The 23,300-nt window shown below is 43.0% G+C and overlaps 1 protein-coding gene across 3 annotated transcripts in view; it reads left to right on the forward strand.

Annotated features, from left to right (window-relative positions):
• Positions 1-23,300, forward strand: part of IQCH (IQ motif containing H) — a gene marked incomplete at both ends in the record, with an annotated part of 100,684 nt that overhangs the window by 62,236 nt on the left and 15,148 nt on the right. Inside the window, 2 exons of one of the 3 annotated variants that reach the window (XM_082617323.1) lie at positions 12,744-12,905; positions 22,096-22,218. The exons of 1 other annotated variant lie outside the window; for it this stretch is intronic. In XM_082617323.1, coding sequence (XP_082473449.1) covers positions 12,744-12,905; positions 22,096-22,218 — 285 coding nt within the window. The remainder of the gene's footprint in view (positions 1-12,743; positions 12,906-22,095; positions 22,219-23,300) is intronic. One more of the 3 variants, XM_082617325.1, reaches the window with a different exon arrangement.

The raw sequence follows: 23,300 nt of genomic DNA on the forward strand, positions 1-23,300 counted from the left end.
AAAGAAATAACTGTAAGACTTCTCTACTCATATTAAAGACTTATGGTATACCAAAGAATATGCTGTCCCAGATTTGGGGCGAAAATATCAATATATATATTTTGTATTTTTATTCACTTGTTGATGAAGGAAATATGAAGAAAGTGATTTCACAATCACTTTTGATTGTGGAGCCCTAAAGCTCTACCCATATGTTTCTGGAAAGTGCCACAGGACTTCTTTTGATCACAGGTAGGAACCTCGGCTTTTTGCTTACACTGAAGGACAATATTACTTTGTCTTTTTTGTTAATATAAATTTATTTATTTATTTATTTATTTATTTTTGGCTGTGTTGGGTCTTTGTTGCTGCGTGCGGGCTTTCTCTAGTTGCACCAAGTGGGGGCAACACTTCGTTGCAGTGCACAGACTTCTCACTGCGGTGGCTTCTCTTATTGCAGAGCACGGCCTCTAGGTACATAGGCTTCAGTAGTTGTGGCGCACGGGGGCATGTCTAGTTCCCAGACCAGGGATTGAACCCTTGTCCCCTACATTGGCAGGCAGATTATTAACCACTGTGCCACCAGGGAAGTCCCCCTATTTCTTTGTCTTTATAAAGCTCTTTCATTATAGGCTCTCAAAGTGCTTTACAGACAAATAACGGGGAAGGTGAGGCAGAAAGGTGTTAAGTGGCTTGCCCAAAGTTCCACGGTAAATCACAGGCCTTTCTCTGGATCCAGAACCACCGAGTAATTGGTGGAGATTCTGGATGTGACTGCCAGCAGCACGGTGCTCTCTCACTTCTACCAAGCATTTGTTTCCCTGCCAGGTGGAGAGTAAACTCCAAGATCAAGCATGGGAAGAAAACGTGGACTTCAGAGCCAGGCAAACTTGGACCTTAATCCTAGCCCTGCCACTTAGCTGTGGAACTTGGGCAGGTTTCTAGGTTCCTTGAGCCTCCACTTCCACTTCTATAAAATCGGGGTGTTAATATCTACTTCACAAGGTTGTTGTGAGGATGACATGAGAAAATACCAGAGTGCCTTGTACATAATAGACCCTTAATATACATTAATTCCCCTTCCTCTTTCCTTCCCCAAGTCTCCCTCCTAGAGTCTGTCCTCCATGTGGTCAAGTAGGCAGCTTTCTAAATATTGCTGCCATCAACAAAGACAGCATATTAGCTTGATAGGATGCCAAATCTTTCAAACACCAGAGTCTGTAGACAACAAAGGCAAAGTCGTGGAATCCAGATTCATCTCTCAGATAACCAGATCCAAAAGGTTCCATTATGGTAAACAGCCCTCTACCATCACCAAATTAGTCATGACTCATTGTATTATTGGATTAACTCGATGTCACTATGAAGGGCATAGGGCTTGGGGGGCACCCGAAACCACAGAAGGCAGGCTGAGGTGTTGGGGGGCCCTCGAATGAGCAACAGGATGGAAGAAGGGAAGCAGATGTGTTTAAGACAAAGCTTCCTTTGTGTCCACTTGCCTGACCAGCCCTGCCTCTCTTCTGGATTTGACCACACTCAGCCCCACTCAGTACAGGAGCTGATACAAAGTGAAAGCCTGCAGTGGGCAGTCAGAGGAAGTATTCTGCCTGTCACAGAAAAGTGACACTGCATCCCCAGACCTAATTGAGTCTTTTTGACAGATGCTAATATATTATCCCTTCCGGCCCATGACTGCTTATTGAGATCCAGGTACTAACCCTTGCTGAGTGCTAGTTTGCTTTAGTGTATAAGGCAGGTATTTTTTACCCACACGTGGAAAAGCTTTTTAAAGTGTAGACTTGAAGAATACCTAGAATAAATTCAGAGGGCAGTCTGGGAGGTGGTTTCTCACAGTCTCCCTCATTCAGTCATGATTTCCACATGCAACTAGATTCAAACAAGTGGCCATACAAATTGTGGAGGTGTCCGCCCTAGAATGGGTTTCCTGGAGACTGGAATGTGTGTGTGTGTGTGTGTGTGTGTGTGTGTGTGTAGCAGCTTTATTGAGATATCATATATATAAAACTTACTATTTTAAAGTGTACAGTTCAGTGGCTTTTAGTATATTCACTGAGTTATACAGCCATCATAATTATCTAATTTTAGACCATTTCCTTTACTCTAAAAAGAAACTGTACCATTAGAAATCACTTCCCAGGGGCTTCCCTGGTGGCACAGTGGTTGAGAGTCCGCCTGCCGATGCAGAGGACACGGGTTCGCGCCCCGGTCTGGGAAGATCCCACATGCCGTGGAGCAGCTAGGCCTGTGAGCCATGGCCGCTGAGCCTGCGCATCCGGAGCCTGTGCTGCGCAACGGGAGAGGCCACAACAGTGAGAGGCCCGCGTACCGCAAAAAAAAAAAAAAAAAAAAAAAAAAAAAAGAAATCACTTCCCATACCCTCTTCCTTCCAGCCACTGAAAACCACTTTCTGCCTCTATGGATTTCCCTATTCTTGACATTTCATATAAATGGGATCATATACTAGGTGGTCTTTTGTGACTGGCTTCTTTCACTTAACAGAATATTTTCAAGGTTCATCCATGTTTAAGCACTTATCAGTGCTTCATTCCTTTTAATGGCTGAATAATATTCCATTGTACAGATGTACCACATTTTGTTTATCCATTCATCAGTTGATGGACATTTGGGTGGTTGCTTCTCCTCTTTGATGGTTATGGATCATGTTACTATGAACATTCATGCACAAGTTTTTGTGTAAACATGTTTTCATTTCTCTTGGTTGCATACCTAGGAGTAGAATTGATGGGTCATACAGTAACTCTACATCAACTCTTTGAGGAACTGCCAAACTGTTTTTCAAAGTGGCTGCACCATTTTACAATCTTACTAGCAATGCATGAAGATTCCTCTTTCTTCATATCTTTGCCCACACTTGTTATTGTCTTTTTTATTTCAGCCACCTGTGTAGGTTTGAAGTGGTATCTCTCCTGTCTGTGTTTTAAAGGGAAGATTTATTTCCTTGTGTTATTTAATGGAATCATCCAACAAAGATTTATTGCACATATATATCAGGAGTGCTGTGCTAGGTTTTATGCAGGATTCAGATATGAATCAGAGGACCCTGATGTAGGTCTGATTCTCCTCTCTAGGAATCTCCCAAATGTAAACAAACTTGCCTTGGACTTGAAATCAAGAGCTCTGAGCTCTTGTCTCTACCCCTCTTGGAGTCTTGTGCCTGGGGTTTGAGGAGGCTGGGCAAGATCACCTCCAAGGCCACAGCCTGTGTTTCTTGCCCACATAGTCTGCAACCAAGGTTGTTCTTTATAAAACGTTCTGGTTTACTGGAGCTGTCAAGGAAACTGGGAGGGAATGCCGAACTTTGCTGACAACTCATTGAACTGATGGGGCCATTGCTTCAAGCACATCCCCACCTCACTTTGCAAGACAGCCTTCCATGTCCACAAGGACTGGGCACAGGAATCCTCCCCCATGGGAGCTCCAGAACAAGAGCCTTCTGCCTTGAAAATCCACACAAAAGCCTTTTAGAGATCATTTGCAGTAACTTTAAAAGAGCACTTCTCAACTAAGCAAATCATTCACAAGTCCTGACATTTATAGTGTGAATATTGAAGAAGAATAACTATATACAGCATGGGATTATTATATTGAATTGGCATGGAAGAAGCATATATAATTTACTAGTCCCAGAAACCTATAACAGGTTATAAAAATTGGGTTTTCATGTTTATTATAGCTTACTGCTTAATGTCAAAATAAGAAAATGGCCTTCCAAAAATTCATAATAAAAAAAGTGAGGAAATACTTAAAAGGAAAAAAGAAATGAGTATGTAATTCTGTACCTTAAGAATACAAATAATATGTTAGGCCATCAATCTCAAAAGTAATAGAAAATCATAAATTTATAGAGGTAGTGGAAGAAGCTTGGAAAAAGGAAGCAGAGAAGGCAAGAGTATGTTAAAATTTTTGTGACTTTTTTTTTTTTACAAAAGTGGAAAACATAAGTACAACTGCTGATGGTGCAGGTTTAAATTTCAATATTTTCCATTTTGGATCTCAAAATTAATTTTGAATATAGTTCCTACACATCCTGAAAGAATTTCCAAGGTCACAGAAAAGCTTCTGGCACTATACAGAAATTGGACTATGAATGCTGGTAATTAGGTGTCATGGAAAGAGCTGGAGCAGGAATCAGGAAACTTGATTCCAGCTCTTCCCCTAATTGTGGGACCTGAGTGAGTCAGTTCACCTCTCAGAGTCCTCGGCCATAAAATGAGGAGGTGGGAATGATGAATGTCATTTTAGGTCTGCCAGGACAGAGCTGTTTAAATAGACCTCTTTGGGCCCTGAATATTTTCAGTTTTAGAGATTCCATTATCCTACATCACATCAAATGTACAAATGCACTCTCATGGAATGTGACGTAGACCTAACTGTGTAAAAGAGTTGTGTTGTGTTTAACTGAGATGTCAATTTTGTTGATATTTTTGTTATTTGATAGTTTTCTTTTCATATTTGGGGGCCAGTAACTTTTTTTTCAGAATCCAAATATTTTTAAGGCCTTTGAAAATCATGGAGGCCCTAGGCATGATGGACTACTGGGCCCTGAGTGCTAAGTGGCAGGGCCCAGATTTTTTGCTGCCTTTGGCCCCATGAACGCCAAAGGCCCAATATAAGGTAGTATCCAGGGTGGGTGGGAGAGAGAATGGATACTCTAGCTGCTCAGAGACAGCCTTATGGAGCTGTGATTTAAATCGTGCCCAAAAGGATACATAGGATTAATAGAGACAGAGGGGAAGGCCTCCAAGATGAATACTAGGAGTGTCAACTGTTGACTGGGGCCCTGGGTGACTGCCCCATCCAGCAGTAACTGCAGTTCTTCACCTCTCTGAGAGACTGGGCCATCCCAGAAGCCACCACTAGGTGGCAACATGCCAAGAGGCTGCATTCCCCTCTGCCTATCTGTAGATATTTTTATGTAATACAAACAATTCTTACCAAATATTATAATCACATTAATATTTTTCTACGTAAAAATTCTTACAGGGCAGTGTACCACCTGCCTTAAAATTAAGTATCAGGTGTGTTGTTTACCACAGCGGAGAGTTTGATGCTGTTTGGTGATTTAGTGATGGGAAGAGATCTCATTTAGTTGCTGCTTAAGAAAGTATGCTCTCTGTATGATAGCCGGGATTCTAGAGCCTGTTTTTAAACAGCATTTGAGAAGAGTTAAGTGTGTACACTACCTCTGAGAATCAGGCAAGAATACTGAAGTCAAGAGCCAAGCAAGTGAGTTCTTACTCCTGCCCCAGACTCTGCTTCTGGCAGTCACACAGGGAACAAATCCAAACAGATTTGTTTCTGCCAGACCCCCAATAATAGTCTCATGCAATATCTCATGTAGTCACCGGATCTTCTCAACAACCCTCAGAGATAGCGACCACTGGTCTGTGTTAACAGACAAGGAAACTGAGGCCCAGAGAGGGGAAGGAAGTTAAGATCACACAGACAGTAAGTGGCGAGGCCAACACTCCCTTCCAGTGAGGTCCTGTAACTCTGGTCCAGTGCTCTTTCCATCCAGTGAAGACATCTACCTCCCTCCAGGCACTGGCCTCTCTAGTCCCTATCGCCCTCAAGCTGCCATCACTTCTTTTCCCTACCAAGCTATCCCTACCCTTCTCAGCCTTATTTCATCTCGACCTAAACCTGTTGAGAAGCATGTCCCCTAGGGAAGGCCCCATGTCCTACAGACCTTGCCTCTCCCCAACCAAGGAGACCCTTGAGCCCGAGGCCCAAAAGTAACAGCAGAGAAAAAGATGCCTCCCTACAGGGACTGATTCTGCTTTATCCCTCCCAACCCAGCCAAGCACATCCTCCTGATTTTACAGCTCAGAAAGGAGAAAAGGTGCCTGAGATCCCATCCCATCCTCTAGAACACCATTCAACAAAGGCATCTCACGCTTAACACGCCAAAACCTGAAATCTTAATTTTACCCTTTAAACTATTCCTCTAGCAATCTTCCCCACTCAGTACATGGTAATTCCACCCTTCCATTTTTTCAGGGCAAAAGTCTTGGAGACATCCTTGGCTCCTTTCTTTCTCTCACACCTGCATCCAACCCATCAATAAGTCCTTTAGGTTCTAGTTTTGAAATGTATCTATAATATGACCGCTTCTCCCACCCTCTACTATTACTGTGCTGGACCACCCACCATCATCTCTCACCCAGATTACTGCAAACAGCCTCCTTGCTGACCTCCCTGTTTCCATCTTTGTCCCCTTATGGTCTCTTCTCCCCACCGCAACCAGGGTAACCCTTTAAAAATATGAGATATCATGTCACTCCTCTGCTCAGCACCCTCCAATGGATTCCCAGCCTCCACAGTTAATAAGTAGGAAATAAGCCCCCAGCTCTGTATCTAGCCAAACCCGTAAGGACAGAGGGAACCTTGGCTACCCATGGCTGTATCACCCAGCCAGCAGAGAGCTGGGCAGGTGGCCTGGTCTCCATAGCTTAGGCATAGCTGTGGGTCTGGCTGAGGGTTTGGTCTTGCTCTAGAAAGAATCAAGTGATTAAATGGTGGGTTTCCTATAACGTTGGGACTGTGAATGAAGACATGAACATGGGCAGGGAGGTGGTACACACATCCCTCAGCCACGGCAGGCTGCTGAGGAGGGTGGGCTGTGTATTGCACTCTGTTCTAAAGGCCTGATGCCATCTCTATGGTGGGTGAATTCTCAGTGCTGCATCTCTCAGTAGCCTTAGTTGGAGGTCTACCTTTTAAAAAAATTCCACACGAGCAACGACATGGATGAACCTGGGGGTTATTATGCTTAGTGAAATAAGTCAGAGAAGACAAATACTGTTTGTTATCACTTATATGTAGAATCTAAAAAAATAAAACAAACTAGTGAATATAACAAAAAGGAAACAGACTCATAGATATAGAGAACAAACTAGTGGTTACCAGTGGGGAAAGGGACAGGGAGAGGAGCAAGATAGGGGTAAAGGATTAAGAGGTACAAACTATGATGTATAAAATAAATAAGCTACAAGGATATATTGTACAGCACAGGGAATATAGCCAATATTTTATAATAACTTTAAATGGAGTATAATCTGTAAAAATACTGAATCACTATGTTATACACCTTAAACTAACATATTGTAAATCAATTATACTTCAATTTAAAAATTTGAATGAAAAAAAACACTATGAATATCCTGAACAACCTACTGATTATTTTTCTAAATTTATTATCAGAATGAAAGGTTCTAAATAAAATTTTCAAATCAAAAAAAATTCTACACATGCTTAGGAATCTTCCCAGTTAGCCTCATAGCTGCATCTAGAGGCAACTGAGGGAGGGTCCACCAGGACTATTATCCCCAGTGATTAGTTGAGGAAAGTGGCCCAGAGAGGTGACTTTGCTGAGAGTCAGGAATATTTGTCTTAGACCCTGATACCAAGAGTAGGGCCTTTAGCAAGTCACTTACCCTGTCTGGAGCGTCAGATTCTTCTTACAAATAAAGATGAAAAAGGAAAGAAAACCTAGAGATGGGTCTGCAAAACATCCATGGACTCTGACAGCTCTGAAATTCTATGATTCTTCAACAAATGTTATTTAATCGATAAGTTAGTCTCTCGGTCCCATACCTACCCCAATGCCCATAAGAGAAGGTTGGCAAGACCAAACTCTTTGCTACTTCATTTGCCCTTGGAGATACTTACAGAATGTAGGGCCTTAGCACATCTGCCCACATCTATATCCTTTGCCACCCATCCATCCTGCCTGTCACAGGAAAGAGGCAAAAGCAGCAGGGGTGATCAGGAGGCCTCCATCTGCCTGGAGTACCTAAGGCAAAAAGAGCTCAATACCGGGACCCTCTCTCCCTCACCTCCCCACACAGGAGTGTGTTATTACCATTTCATCCCAAAGCTTGAAGCCCAAGAAGGACCCAGAACCTTGGAACGAACAATTCTGGGCAAGCTCGCCTCTGCCTGACCCTGTCTTCAGTTCTCACATGCTTGTTTAAAGGCAATGAGGTTGCTGCAGTTTCTTGGTTTGCCTTCTGCCCTGTGCTCCGCCCACCCCACCTCAGGTCTCCCAACACAGCAGCAGTGAGGACTGCATCCAGCCCAGCGCAGGTCAGGGAGTAGAGAGCTGGGCCTCTGCAGCACCTCTCCCCACCCCATCCCACCCCTGCTGGCCCTGCCCCTGGCTGAAGTTGCAATGGACTTTTTTTGCAACCAATCAAATTAGAAATAGAATGTGAGTCACATGTGTAATTTTTAATTTTCCAGTAGCCTCATTTTTAAATGTAATCAAAAAAAGACGAAAATAATTTTAATACATAATGTGTTTTATTTAACCCAACATAACCAAGAATAGTATCATTTCGACATGTAATCTGTATAAAATATTATTAGTGACATATTTCACATTCTTCAAAATCTGGTGTGTATTTTACATTTATAGCACATCTCAATTTGAACCAACCTCATTCCAAGTGCTCAATAAGTACACGTGGCCACTGGCTGCCATATTAGATAGTGCAGATCTAGAATATACATGAGAGTCTATATATAATTTTACTTACCATAAATCTGCTAATGTTAACATTTTGTTATATTCCCATCTAGTCTTTTCTAGATATAGTATTATTTTTACAAAGTTGAAGTCATATTGCCCATATGACTATATCCTTCTCTTGCTGTTTTGTGTATGATGACTACATCATCCAAAGTGAGTCACAATCATTGTCTTTAATGATAATATTATAGACTATCCCATCACTTGAGTGTGTCGTAATCTCCTTATCCAATGCCCAAATGTTGGACAGCTGCAATTTTTCAGTTTTACAAATAGTGCTGAGAGGAAGGTTTTTATGTTGCTCATGCTTCTTAAGGCCTTGATGTAAATCTCTCTAGTGTTCTAGCCATTTTTTAAAAAATGGATTTTGAATATCAGTCAAACAACTATCAACAAGGGTTTTATGACTGGGAGCTGAGACACCTTGGTTTCTTGTCCCATACCTTTGATATGTGGCTCTGAAGCCCAGGGCAAACCACTTTGCTTCTCACACTAGAGTTGCTCCATTTATAAAATAAACAAACTGTATTTGATGATTTTTAAGGGTCTTTCCAGCGCTAACCTTCAGTGATGTTTTTCCCTCAACCTCACATCTAACCAATTAATCTGTCAAACTAGTCATTTCAAGTCCTACAAGTCATGTCAAAGCCACCTCCTAAACATTAAAAAATATATCCACTTCTCTCCATCCCCAGTCGTAGTGCCTTTCTATGTACATCATCGCTCATCTAAATTGTGATGCAGAGTGAAATTAGGTTCTAAACATTAACAGCGAAATCCAAAATCAAGAATAGGATTAAATGAGATATGTGTGAAAGCCTGGGGATGGCACAGAGGAGATGTTCAATGAATATTTGCTGCATTTGAATCTGAAACCAGCTTCAAGAAACCCTGTCCCTGAAAGGTTGTGAAGGAGTTCACAGTGAAACATCAGAGGTGCTGCTGTGCCCTGCTGGGAGCCAGCCTGCCCCAGACACTGAGAGCTGTCAGAAGACAAAGACTCAGCAGCTTCCCCTAAAGGGCTGACAGTCTAGAGGGGGAAATGGGAACCCCTGTCCGCAAAACAAAGATGCCTCAGGCGGTGTCTTCAATGGAAAAACCAGATGGAGAACAGAACAATTATCTGAGCAATTCAGGCAAGCCTGCTGTTGAGGAAAAGGCGTGAAGAAATTTGTTCTATTTCCTTTGTGACAAGGAGTTAGGGAAGCCTGGGGTAGCAAAAACACTTTGGGTCTACAGAAAGACCAGAGTTTTGGCCTACGCTCTATGATTTTAGGCAAACCACGAAACCACTTTTTGATCTCAGTATCCTCATCGGTCAAACTGAGATACAGTAATACCAACTTTGTTCAAACCTAACCACCTACTGGATTATTGCGAGGTTGAACACAATGATTATGAATGAGGAAAACAGCTATTAAATGAAGCAATCTAATAACTACATAGGCAACTGAAAATGAGTCTCCTAAGATTCTACTCCTCTTTTTTTTTTTTTTTTTTTTTTTTTTTTTTGCGGTATGCGGGCCTCTCACTGTTGTGGCCTCTCCCGTTGCGGAGCACAGGCTCCGGATGCGCAGGCCCAGCGGCCATGGCTCACGGGCCCAGCCGCTCCGCGGCATATGGGATCCTCCCAGACCGGGGCACGAACCCGTATCCCCTGCATCGGCAGGCGGACTCTCAACCACTGCGCCACCAGGGAGGCCCTCTACTCCTCTTAAAGGAAATGTTTAGTAATCATCAATAACATCTGTATTGAACTTTATAATATGCAAGGGAATTTTATGCACATTTATTCTATTTTGTTTTCAAAACCCATTGTGGTAGTATTATCATTTGTGCCTTTTACACTTAAGGATACTGAGATTGAGAGAGCTTAAATAACCGTTAAAGTTTCCACTCTTTGCGAGGGCCAGATTCAGGCTCTCTGACTCTTTGGTTGCCTTCCCACTGAAATCCTCATCACCAAAACATTAATATTATTAACATAATATTAATAATGTTTGTTATATGCATTTTTCTTTGATCAAGGACACTGAAACATCAAAACAGAAGCTCTGGAAAAAAATGCCAGACATGTAAGAACAGCAAGTTCACTTTCTTGTATTAAGGAAAAGTAGCTGTCCCCATCTGAGTTGCATTTTATGCAATACAGCAGGAAATATTTAAGTTGACAAATAGGATATTTACAACTGCAACAGATCCTTGGCAGTTAGTTTTTAACAATTGTTGCAAATGTGATTTATTTGCTATTATAACAGGGCATTACTGTGAGAATATGACTCCTGAAATTAGCATCAGTTTAGCAAGGGGCCTTGACAGCCTGACCTCTTAATATCCTTATAATGATGCCATTTACATTCCATGCTTACTCAAGTCACTCACTGCTAGATTTGTTTGAGAGGAGTCCACTCTAGGGCAGATGTATTCTGTATTTTAACACACCGAGTTGGTGTGGAGGGGCACATGTAGGCCTTCTAAGGGGAAAAACTGTTTAATCAAGTCTTCATGAAAATGTGTTCGTTTCCAACTTCCTACAGTGAAAATGCATTACTGCTAATTACAGCATACTCCAGAAACACAATACTTCATGTTTCCTCCACAAGACATTTCCATGGCATGGATATATTAAACAAGAACACGTTTTGATCCTCTGCAGCTTTAGCTTTTAGTGTGAGTGGGAAACTAGTCCTGGGTAAGGATTGGCTGGGCCAAGATTAAAGCCATCTCCACCAGCAGGGAAAGGGCAGAGGGTGGACTTGGAGCCAGGCAGAACTGGATTCAGATCCCAGCACCACCACTTCCTAGCTGTGTGGACATGGGTACCTCTCTGAACCTCTGTTTCTTTATCAATGACATGGAGCTGTTATTTTTAAGGTTATTATAAAGATCTGAGATATTTGTGAAGTACCTGGCACACTGTAGGTACTTGATACATGGGAATTGGTCACGTTTGTGTTGCTTGTCAAAGCTCAGATGTTACCTTCTCCATGATGCAGCCCTGAGTTCAAACTAGACAAACTCAGCCTGTCTGTTCTTTCTGCTTTGGTACTACTTTGTTCCAACCCTTTATCATATCAAGTATTCACTGTGTTGTAATCAATTGAGTATGATTCTATCTGTCTTCCCATTCTTGATGTGTCTCTTTACCTTTTACACTTGGATAACTAGCACAATAATATGCCTTGAGCATTGAACTCAGGAGGATTCTGGGGGTGCTTCTGGATTCAGTGTAGGGGTGAGGGGTGACAAGAGAAATTAAGGACGGTCTGCCACAGGAGAGGAGAGAGGGTACCATATGACCCACTTTGCCATCAGCACTTTAGCACATAGTGGATGCTCAGTTAAGTATCTGTCAAAGGTGTTAATGGACATTACTCAATTATCTAGTAGCTTAGAGTAACTTATTGCTTATATATATCTGTTTATCAAAGCATTTTAATTTCTGTTACATCATAGTATCCTTTTAATGACCCTAGGATTCAGCTAGGGTGGATGCTATCTTCGTTACCCTGTTGAGGATACTGTGACATTGTAGGGTGGGTGAAGTGACTTTCCTGCACCCTTAAGGTAAAAATAGTTGTAGAGCTAAGGCCTGTAGGCCAACCCTAAGTTCCCCTTAAGAATCGTGTTGAGATTCCCAGAGAAGCCAGCACTGCTTTTTCTGAAGCCAGGGCAAACTGCCCTTTTCTAATACTTACACACTCAGGGCAAACTGCCCTTTTCTCATACTTACACACTCAGGGCAAACTGCCCTTTTCTAATACTTACACACTCTTTCCCCCTCTGTCTGCTCTGCTTGAATTCCCCATCCTCTGGAGTTCCCACCCAGCTTCATTTCTCAGTAGCAAGCATTGCACTGGCTACTTTAGAAGTGACAAACCACAGGCAGAAAAATCAAAGTGCACATGAGCCTTTCGGAACCAGGCCTCTCCATCAGATTATCTTGGACAGGTATTTCCAATTGTGTAACCTCCCACAAGAACCTTAAATCTTCTGACGAGAATCAGACTGGAGACTCTATCCCTCAGTTGAACAAAGGAGAAACAGAAGCAAAAACATCTACTCCGTTAAGTCACAGGTTCACTGTTGTAGTTGGGTCTGGTGTGGTTTGGGGTGGTCAGAGGTGGTGGGGGCCTTCTCTCCTGTTGGCTGATCACACCCTCACTTCTTCGGCTCCTGTTCTACTCAGGTGTGGGCAACAGGCCTCAACCTCTCATACAGTGACCAGCTGGCCCTGACTCAGCTCACCTTATACTTGACCAACGGCCACCTGGATTGCAGTTTGAGCACCCTTGAAGTGCCCCGCTTTGTTCCCAAGAAAGACAAGAAAATGAGCCATGCGGCAATGCCGGTAAGCGACCAATGCTTCCTGATTCTCCTCAGTGTCAGCAGTACTCACCCGCCATTTACCGAGCTCTGGTTGCGTGCCAGGCTCTATGGGTCCAGAGAGAAGAAAGAATCTCAGGCAAGTCTTTGAACCTATCAAAATGGGCTTCTGGTACATGAATGTAGGAAAGGGGAGGCGGCGTCCAGAAAGGGCAAGCACTACGTAGAAGGACGAAAGTACATGGGGCTTTCCAGGGCTGGATGTTTGTGTGTTCCCCTTCACTCTCTTCTCAGCTCGCTTCCCGGGGCAAGTACATCTATACCCACTGCTTCAATTACCAGAAGCTTCCAACAAAACCCATATTTTTCTAGCTCCAGTCTCATTTTTGAGCCTCAGGCTCCTAGATTCAATATTCAACAGAATGTCTCAAGAGTCCTCAAGGGTCAAACTACCCAAAACTGCACTCGCCGTCTCTCCTCCCCTATACTTCCTCTTGGCGGGGCAGGCCAGAAGCTGATCGCTCCCCCTATATCACCACATCCAGTCAGCAACCAGCTCATGTTGATGCTAGCTGCTAAAATGCCTCGACTCTGACCCCTCCTTCCCTGTCAAAGATACTGCCTTCCTTTCAGCTTTCATGGTCTCACACTAGTGTTACAATAGCTTCTCATTAAGACTCCCTGCCTCCTGTCAGGGTGGTTAAAGTGAAAAGTGAATCTGAGCATGCTGCTCCCCTACTTATGATTTTGAAATGACTCCTGTCATCTTCAGGAAAATCCCCACTTCTCAGCTTGGTTAATGAGGCCCCTTGTGATCTGTGGCCCAATCCCCCACTCTCATCACTAGGCCATCTCTAGGGGGCTGGAGGCAGTAGTCCTGGAACTGGTTCAGGTTTAACAACCTCAGGACCCTGCATAACAAAGGGCAAACCTCCGTGGGGACAGTGGGCTAGGTTGGTCCTGGGGAAGGAGAGCAAAGTTCAAGAGGACCAGATGGCCCTTGCTGAGAGCAGATTGGGGCTCAAGCCACAGCTGCTCTGACAATGTCAGAGGCTTTCTTCCACCTTCTCTTACAATAGTGGGCTTTGTGCCCTTTTTGCAGATGAAGCTCTACTTGAGGTCCAAATATGTCAAGCAGATAAAAGAGGAATGCCAGTGGTTAATAGGACCCCCACTCCAGTGCCCTAGAGATATCTTTTCAGAGCAGTATCTCCTGCCTCTCTGTTGAGTCTCTTTGGGTCCAAGAGACACCTCTGGATTTAAAGAACACTTGTTTGATTCTGCCCAGGATCCCCACATCACCTTCCTTGGCAGGAACTCAGTGTACACTTGGAAGGGTAGCCTGGAGAGGGTGCCAGATTTCTTGGGGGGCTCAGGCGACAGCCTCCTTCTCCTGCTCAATCCACTTGTCCTATGAGGTACCATTGCTCATGGGAATACCTTAGATCTCTTTGCTTATTAAGAAGAGAAGCAGAGTTGGACTAGGAATGAGAAACAGGCCTCTTTTAATTAGGTCCCAGGACCTTGCTAGGAATTTCCCAGGTTCGGTCCCACCTGTGGCCTCTGTCCTCACCAAAGGGACCTACAAGACCCTAAGTTCAGTGCCAGAGGGAGGGACAGCAGTAGAACTTGACACCTTCTGGCTTAGTGAACCTATCTCCATGCCATTTCCAAAAGGAAGCTGGAAGCTGAGTTAATATTCAACGCAAGACTTCCAAAGATAATTTGCTGCATTTAAGTATGTTGCTTCAGCAGGCTGTAAGCAGAAGTTGTACTTGGAATTAGAAGCACTCTCCCATCTTCCCCATCTTGCCTATAGATTTCAATCCTAGCTACAGGTGACATACAGGAATTCTCCTGTGATCAAGAGTCTTAAACACTTTTAGGAATTGCCCACACACGAGAGGGACACATTATGATCTTCAATAATTCAAATGTCTCTACAATCACTGAAGAAGAGCTATTCAGGTTTTCTGATGTAGGGATAAATTGAAAGTGCTTTTGGTTTTAGAAAGATACATGGAGGTTCTAACCCTGGTGCCACTGTGCATGTGTGTGCACACACATGCTCCTATGCATATGTGCACGTGTGACAGGTAAGTTTTAAAAGAATCATGCATGCACACACAGTACAATTTACAACCAAACTGAAGCTCCTGAACAAGTGTGAACAGACTGTGATGCCATCAGGTTTACAGTCAGTTGACAGCCCCCTTTGAAGACAAGAAAAAGGAAATACACAGATACGACTACAGTGATAATGAGGGCACATTCAGAACAAATGCCTATAAAAGGTTTCCAGTTTGGGCCTATTCCTTTAGATAATACGCTGTGCAGGGGGAAAGCAAAAACTTTTCTGAACTCTAAGAAGAGCCATTGTCCCCTTATTAGAAACAGGTGGCAAACCACTCTCATTTAGACCCAGTTATACCAGGTGTGTGGGCTTCTGATCCAGTGTCCTCCACAAATAACCCCTTGAAGGTGGAAACGAGATTGGATGAGTCCCAGATGTACATGTTTTGAAAATGAAAAGGAGTCACCTAACAGCTTTTTAACTTTTAATTAACGTTCTGTCAGGCCGGACGTAAATTGCTACCCTTTTCTGTCCCTTTTTTACTCTTCCTCTCTCTTGGTGGACCCTCCATACCACAGTTGGTGAGTGGCCAAAAGGGACCATCTCTGCAAACATCTTAAAACAACACCAGTCATTTATAAGCATTTTAACAGCACATGATCTGTAATGAATGATTAAGTAAAACATTTTGTGTTAAATTATGATGTTAATAATGATTCTGTCTCCTGTAATTTATTATGAATTCTCAAATGCTTCGGGTTTGATTTTGATAGAACGCAACAACAGAGTTTACGTGATGACTTTATTTTTTTTTTTATTTTTTTTATTTTTATTTTTTTTGCGGTACGTGGGCCTCTCACTGTTGTGGCCTCTCCCGTTGTGGAGCACAGGCTCCGGACGCGCAGGCTCAGCGGCCATGGCTCACGGGCCCAGCCGCTCTGCGGCATGTGGGATCTTCCCGGACCGGGGCACGAACCCGTGTCCTCTGCATTGGCAGGCAGACTCTCAACCAGTGCGCCACCAGGGAAGCCCTTAACTTTTTTTTTTTTTTTTGACTTTATTTTTAGAACCCCTTCTTTGAAGGCACGCATTTCCCCACTACTGCTGCTACTGTAATTATGTACAAAACCAATCACTCATTAGAGTTAGGATACGTTATCTTCTAGACAGATGAGGCTAAATAAGCAACACATTAATAATTCAGAGAGCAGTTCATTATGCATGTGGATGCCTGCTTTGTAACTGAAATAAGAACCTCATCAGCTTCTGCCAACCCTTAAACAATAGTTCTATGTTATTGCAACCACATTCAAGTTTACGCTTGTTAAACTGCTACTTGGATTATTTTATCAAACATTCATTTATTTGTGGTCCCTTACTGCCGAGAACAGATTTTGGAAGCTCCTTTTTTAAGTTAATGATTTGAGCAATGGGTGTTATTAATTCTCAGAATATTATAAACATGATTAATTTTCAGGCAGAGATTTATTACATAAGGATTTCAACTATGTCAACTGAAATGCATCACTGTCAAAACAAGTATCATGGCGAAAATAGAATATGCTCCACACTTCAAGTGCTGGTGCTCAGAACTAAATCAATTTAAATTGTGGCTGAAGCAAAATTATATTCTCCAGTGAAAAGGAGTATTTCGAGCTTTCTTTATTTGGCTTGAAGCATTCTTGTTAGATTGTGATTTAGAAAGGTAGTTTAATAGACCTAGACTTCTACCAATAATATTTTGCCTTCTATTTCTTCCCCCTTGTTTTACTAGAAAAGGCTAACCTCTGAAATTCCCACACATTCCAAATGTGGCCAGTGGGAATTTGGAGAGGACAACACTGTTCTAAGTCAGGGGTCATGAATTCTGATCCTCTCTCTGGCCTCAGTTTCCTTGATTATAAAATAAGGGAGACCTATATGACCCACGGGGTCTCCTAAGGCATTTGATTTTATGGGGCCTGCAGAGTAGGGCTCTGTATCAAGCTTGGCCCAGGCAGTGTCATGTACAGTGGGGTACTGGGGACGGGGAATTTTTCCTGTAAGGGGACATAGGAAGGGCTCATCCCTCTGTTCCACAGCCTTCCACTGAATGGTCTTTTTCTTGCAGAATCTTTTAGAAAGGAGTAATATTGTTGTGACAGGTCATATGCTAAGCCCTCGTCAGCCATCACCTTAGTTATCAGTTAATACTTTCAGCCAGAATCAACTAGAAGTAAGTTCACCTCTTTGTGCCAGGCATTCTACTAAGCGCAGAGGATATAAGGATAAGTAGCAAAGAGCTCCAAGTTTTTCAAAGGACCCAGATAGGCCAGCATATAGCTATAATGCATATAATAACATGATAATAACATCCAAAATGTACTGAGCCTTTACTCCTCACCAGGTACTTTAACTAAGTGCTTTACATGAATCTTTATACAACCTAATATATGGGGCAGGTGCTGTTATTATGCTCATTTTTAGATAAGAAGACTGAGGTTAAGAAATGTTAAGCAACTTGTGGAAGGTCACTCAACAAGCAAGTATGGAAGCCAGAATTAAGCCCAGGCCTGTCGGACTTTAAAGCTTGTGTCTGAGCATTGTGCTACCCAACCTGCCTTGTGTTGGCTAAGAGTCAATGACCCAACCCCAGAGTACAGCTTCAGCTCATCCCTGAAGAAGTCTCTGGTTGAGGCCATGGAAAAAGCCCTTCTTCCAAAGGGGGCTTCAGCTCCCTGTGGGATGAGGTTATTTGCAGGCATATTACTATTATCCACTGGCTCCTAATCTGCTCTGAGCTAGGCTAGGACTCAGTGAGCACTGAATGGGCCAGATGGTTGTGGAGGAGTCTTCCAATGCTATAAAATTCTTTAGGTTATGACTTCCTTGGTAAACCTAAATGGATTTTTACAGCATCAGAAGAGAGTCAATTACATAAGTCAGCCTTTTAAAAATGATGTTTTCCATTTGTATAATGCTTTATACTTTAAATAGACATGAGCTTATTTGATCCCCAAGATAGCCCCAAGAAGTAGGTAAGACATGGATTATCATACCCATTTTACAGATTAGGAAAGTAAGGCTATTCAAAGGTAAGTGAACTGCCCAAGGTCATAAAGTTAAGTAAGTACCAAAGTCCAGGTTTTCTGATTCAAGTCCCTTTCTGATGAAAAGATTTACTGGTTGGTTGTTGTTTTGTTTTGTTTTGTTTTTCAAATAATTTATCTTATTTGTGAAACTATTTAGTTTAACAAATGCTAATAAGAGCTAACTTGTTTTTGAGTGCTTATTCTGTGCCAGACACTGTTCCAAGGTCTTTACAAACTCATCTAATCTTCGAGACAATACTGTCACCTGTGCTATCAGGCTGGATAAAAGACAACACTAGATCACTGACAGTTTTTTCCTGTGGGAACTGCATAGTTGGTTAAGTCTTTAAAAAAAAAAGTAGGTGTATTGTATATGTTCATCTTTATTTGCATTATTATAACACATTTATTAAGATAAGCCAGTAATTTCACCAAGCATCCAGGATACAGAGACATTTGACAAAGTCCCTGTCCTCGAGGAGTTGAAAAGAAATATAAAACAGATAGCACATACACAAGGAAAAACCACAAGCTCTCTTTTAAGTGCCATTTAGGTGACAGTCCCTTAACCTGCTGCTGGAGTTCTTAGGAGAAACAACTGTGGACAGGTGGGGACAGAGGATGCTTTACTAAGAACGTAGAACTTGGTCTGGCCTTAAAGACTAAGGCGCTCACCATGGCAAGGAAAGGGAGACCTCCCCCAGCAGAAAGGACAGCAGCTGAAGAGAGCCTGCGGTCTGTTATGAACCAGTTGGGCTGGGGCAGAGAATCTGGGAAGAGGGAAGTGGGAGAAGTGGTTGGAGCAGTCCACTGAGAAAGTTTGGGAGAGTCTTCCAGCCAAGCCAGGTGTCTGGATTTCATTTTGAAGGCAAAGAGGAGACACTGAAGATTTCTGAGCATCGACCAACCTGAGTTTGGGAAATGCTCAATGTGGTACTAATGCTCAGAATCCCAGGTACCAGTGGGGGCAGGAGTAGCCTGGAAACTTACATTTGGCTTAGGTCTACAGTGCTCCAGGCCCTGTGATGTTTTCAAAGAAACAGCAACAACAGTAGTAGCTACTGTGTATCAGATGGGTGCTTACTGAATCATCACAAGTCAGGGGAGTTAACTGACATATTCAAGATCGCACATATACTAAGTGGCCTAGTCAGGGTTTGAACGTCAGTGATGCTGACTCTGTATAACCTTTCCACTATAGAATTCTGCTTGCACCCCCACCTCCCTAGTAGAAAGAAGAAGCTGCCTTCCAGGCCATAATGGTCTGGACTAGGACGGTGATGGTCATGGAAAAGATGATGTCGCTTGGAGACATACACCAAATATCCTGGCTTTTCTTTCCGATGCCTTATGAATCACAAGCCCAGGACTGGAAGGAGGGGGAATTGCAGTCTGTCTCCGTAGAGCAAAAGAAACCTCAGGATAGCCTGTCCTTACTTGCTGTCCAGTAATACTGGACAGTGAGCTCTTCTGCCTTGCTTTGGAGCCAAGATACACAGCACTGAGCTGGATCCGGCTACCTGATCTGATGCCTGCCTACCTCTCTCCCTCGCTGACTGGGTCCTGATCTTGGGTTTGCTAGTTTATATACTATAGCAGCATAAGACAAGTTTAGAAGACAAAAATAACCTTGGAATTATCTTGTGAATTCATGGTAATTACCATGCAATTACATGCTCAGTAACTACAATGGAATTCCAGAGTATTTACAGTTCACTTCTATACACAAAAGCTCAGGCTTCTGGGCCTCCGTTGTGAAGGCAGGAGCGTGGCACAGCCTGACATGGCAGGGCAAGCAGGCCTGGTAGTCATGTTCCTCCAGACTGACTACATAGCTGAGCCAGAATTTCACTTAACCAGTTCTTGTTACCCCACCAATAATCCCTGTCAGGTCCACCAGAGCTACGTTGTCCTCCAAAAGATGTCCTCTAGGGGCAAGACCTGGGATGACTGTCCTGAGCTGTCATTCTCTAGGGATGGTGTGACTGTCCTGTTTTGTGAATCAATCTCTTCTTCTGCCCCAAAGTGCTCAGTGACTGCAAGTCCCCTGAGTTACATCCTTTGAAGTGTCTCTTAAGTCAGAGAGAAGTGCAATCCACTTACCCTATTTCATGTATCCATTCTTTCTTTCATTCAAGAAACACTGAATGCTAGCATCATGTCCAGCCTGGGAATTCAGAAACCAAACAGTGCCTACCCCCAGAAAACTCCCAGTTGTGTAAGACAGCCAGACAGGGGAACAACTCATGATAGGTCAGGGTGATAACAAAGTACAGTTGTGAAGCATAGAGGGTCAAATAGATTTTCTTTTGTAAAAATAGAATTCTCAATGACTCCAAGTGGGACAATACCAATGGAGATGCACAACTCGATGCATTAGCCTGGGGGAGCCTAACATTTTTTTTTTTTTTTTTTGCTGTACGCGGGCCTCTCACTGCTGTGGCCTCTCCCGTTGCGGAGCACAGGCTCCGGACACACAGGCTCCGCGGCCATGGCTCGCGGGCCCAGCCGCTCCGCGGCATGTGGGATCTTCCGGGATCGGGGCACGAACCCGTGCCCCCTGCATCGGCAGGCGGACTCTCAATCACTGCGCCACCAGGGAAGCCCAGCCTAACATTTTTGTAGATGTGGATCCTGCTTATGTGTGGGAAGAATGGGCTTAATTACTACTATTGATAACGCAACCATCAGATACACTACTTTAAGTAAATGTGGAAGGAAAAGACACAATATGTGGGGGACATATGTCACAAAAGGTGAACATGAAATCTGAGTGTGCATGTGTGTGTGTGTGTGTGTGTGTGTGAGATGCAGGTGGGGAAATGATGTTCATTCTCCGCTGGGCACTCACTCAGTTGGCCCCAGTTTCCTTGCATTAGCTCAGAGACAAAGAGAGAGCCTGGGGTTTCACAAAAGACAGTGTGTCAGGTCATTAGGATCCTTGCAGCCAGCTGTGAACCAGCAGCAACTCCTTTTCCTTCTCCTATTTCAAGTCACTGCATGCGATCAGGCACCTGGTTGCCCAGCACCTGAGGGTCTCCGAAGTTCAAAATGTGGCCCAGGTATCGCCATTTTCTATGCCCTAAGGTTGGCCATGGCTCTATGTGCAGTTCTCCAAATTTCCATTTACCCAAGGACAAACAGAGATAATTGTCAAAGGCAAATATCATATTTCACAAAGGACATGCTACAAAACTATCGGGATTCAATACTTTCTTTTGCACATATTAAATTTTCAATATTTTAGTTGAATTTCAATAAATTTTCAATTAAATTTTCAATATTTAGTATTTTGAAATACTTTGGACCTACTGTAACCAGTCTCTTTGGGATAGGTTACATTGATAGGCAAGCAAGATATAGAATAGCAATTTCGCAAACAAAGAAAGCAGTTGGAATTAAAATTCTAACACTGGTCCCTTCAAGGAGGTGCAGTGCACTTAGTGATTTGCTGCCGAAGAGTGAAAAGGGGGAGGGTACCTTTACAGCAAGAAACCTGATGAAAACTACCTTAGCCAGGTGACCAAGGTCGGCATCAACAGTGATAAGTCATGTTGATATATGTATCCTTGATATGAGGTGATGAAAGTGGCAGTTTACCTATGTAGTCCTTCTCTCCAAAACCAACAACCCCCATCTAATCATGAGAAAAACATCGGACAAACCCAAATTGAGGGACATTCTACAAAATACTTGATCAGTACTCCTCAAAACTGTCAGGTGAGACTGAGAAACTGTCACAGCCCAGAAGAACCTAAGGAGACATGACAACAAAATATAATGTGCTGTCCTGGAGGGGATCCTGGAACAGAAAATGGAAATTAGGGAAAAACTAATGAAATCCAAATAAAGTATGGACTTAATAGTAATGTGGCAATTTGGTTCCTCAGTTGTGACAAAGGTACCACATCAATGTACGATGTTAACAGTAGGGGAACTGGGTGTGGGCTATACAGGAACTCTCTGTATTACCTTTGCAACCTTTCTCTTAATCCACAAGTATTCTAAAATTAAAAGTTTATTTAAATATTTAGTAAAGAGTCTGACATTCAGTTGTGATTTTTTTCCAGTCACGGGCAACCAGTCGCTATGCGGTGATGAGCACCCAGCTGAGGCACGACAATCTCTCTCTGATTTTCCACTACGTTTTTCTCCAGATGTGTAAGGCCCATGGCATCGGCTATGATATTGAGGTATGAAGGGTGAGAGTTGGCCAAGGCTGGACCAAATACAGGCCTGTGGGTGATCTAGGCAGCTAATAATTTGATGCACCTTCAAACAGATATTCTTTAAACATTGGATTTACATGTATTTAGAGGAAGGTTGAGTGCTGCTTGGGGAAGGGCAGGGGGTGGCACTTGGTCCTGGGAAGTTGATCTCTGACCCCAAACTTGTACACCCAACTTAGTAAAGCAAAAACCCTGTAGCTCACCAGACTTAGAAGTAATTTGGGGGACCATCTCTTCATCTTGAAGCATGTCCTGAGCTTTCTGACCCCACCCAAAGCTGCTTACTAATAAATATCCTCTTAGTCTGTTTGGGCTGCCGTAACAAAGCACCATATACAAGATGGCTTAAACAACAGAAATGTATTTCTCACAGTTCTGGGGGCTGGGTAATCCAAGGTGAAGTTGCCGATCAATTCAGTTCCCAGTGAGGACTGTTCCTGACTTGCACAATAACTGCCTTTTTGCTGTGTCCTAACACGGTGGGAAAAGAGCAATCTCTGATGTCTCTGTAACCTCTTCTAGAAGGACACAAGTTCTAACTGAACAGGGCTCCACCCTTATGACCTCATTAACCATAACCATTCCCTTAAAGTCCCTGTTTCCAATACATTCACATGGGGGATTAGGGCTTAAACATATGAATTGGTGGGGGGGGGGTGCGGGTGATACACAATTCAATCCATAGCATCCTTCTACCTACATATCATAGTTTCTTTCTAGGAGTTCTGATTTTAAAAAAAACAAAAACAGTTTCCCCCATTTTTGGTCTATTTCCAGTGACATTGATGGCCCCTACCCAGCTTCTTCATCCTTAGTGTAGCTGGATGGGGGCAAAGTGGGATGTAATATCTCCTACTTAAACTAGAACCTCCATTTTGTGCCTAGAGATTCATACTACTCTGAGAAATAGTTTCATGATTTTGCACTTTGATTCAGATCTTCAAATCTGAAATTCTTAGAGGGCTATTCTAAGACCTGAGTGACCCTATGTGCTCTTGTGAAACACCCTTCCCATCACATCAAACATATTAAAATATATTCACCTC

The sequence above is a fragment of the Mesoplodon mirus genome, assembly GCF_964341445.2.
Source record: "Mesoplodon mirus genome assembly, chromosome: 4".
Taxonomy (NCBI): Eukaryota; Metazoa; Chordata; class Mammalia; order Artiodactyla; family Ziphiidae; genus Mesoplodon; species Mesoplodon mirus.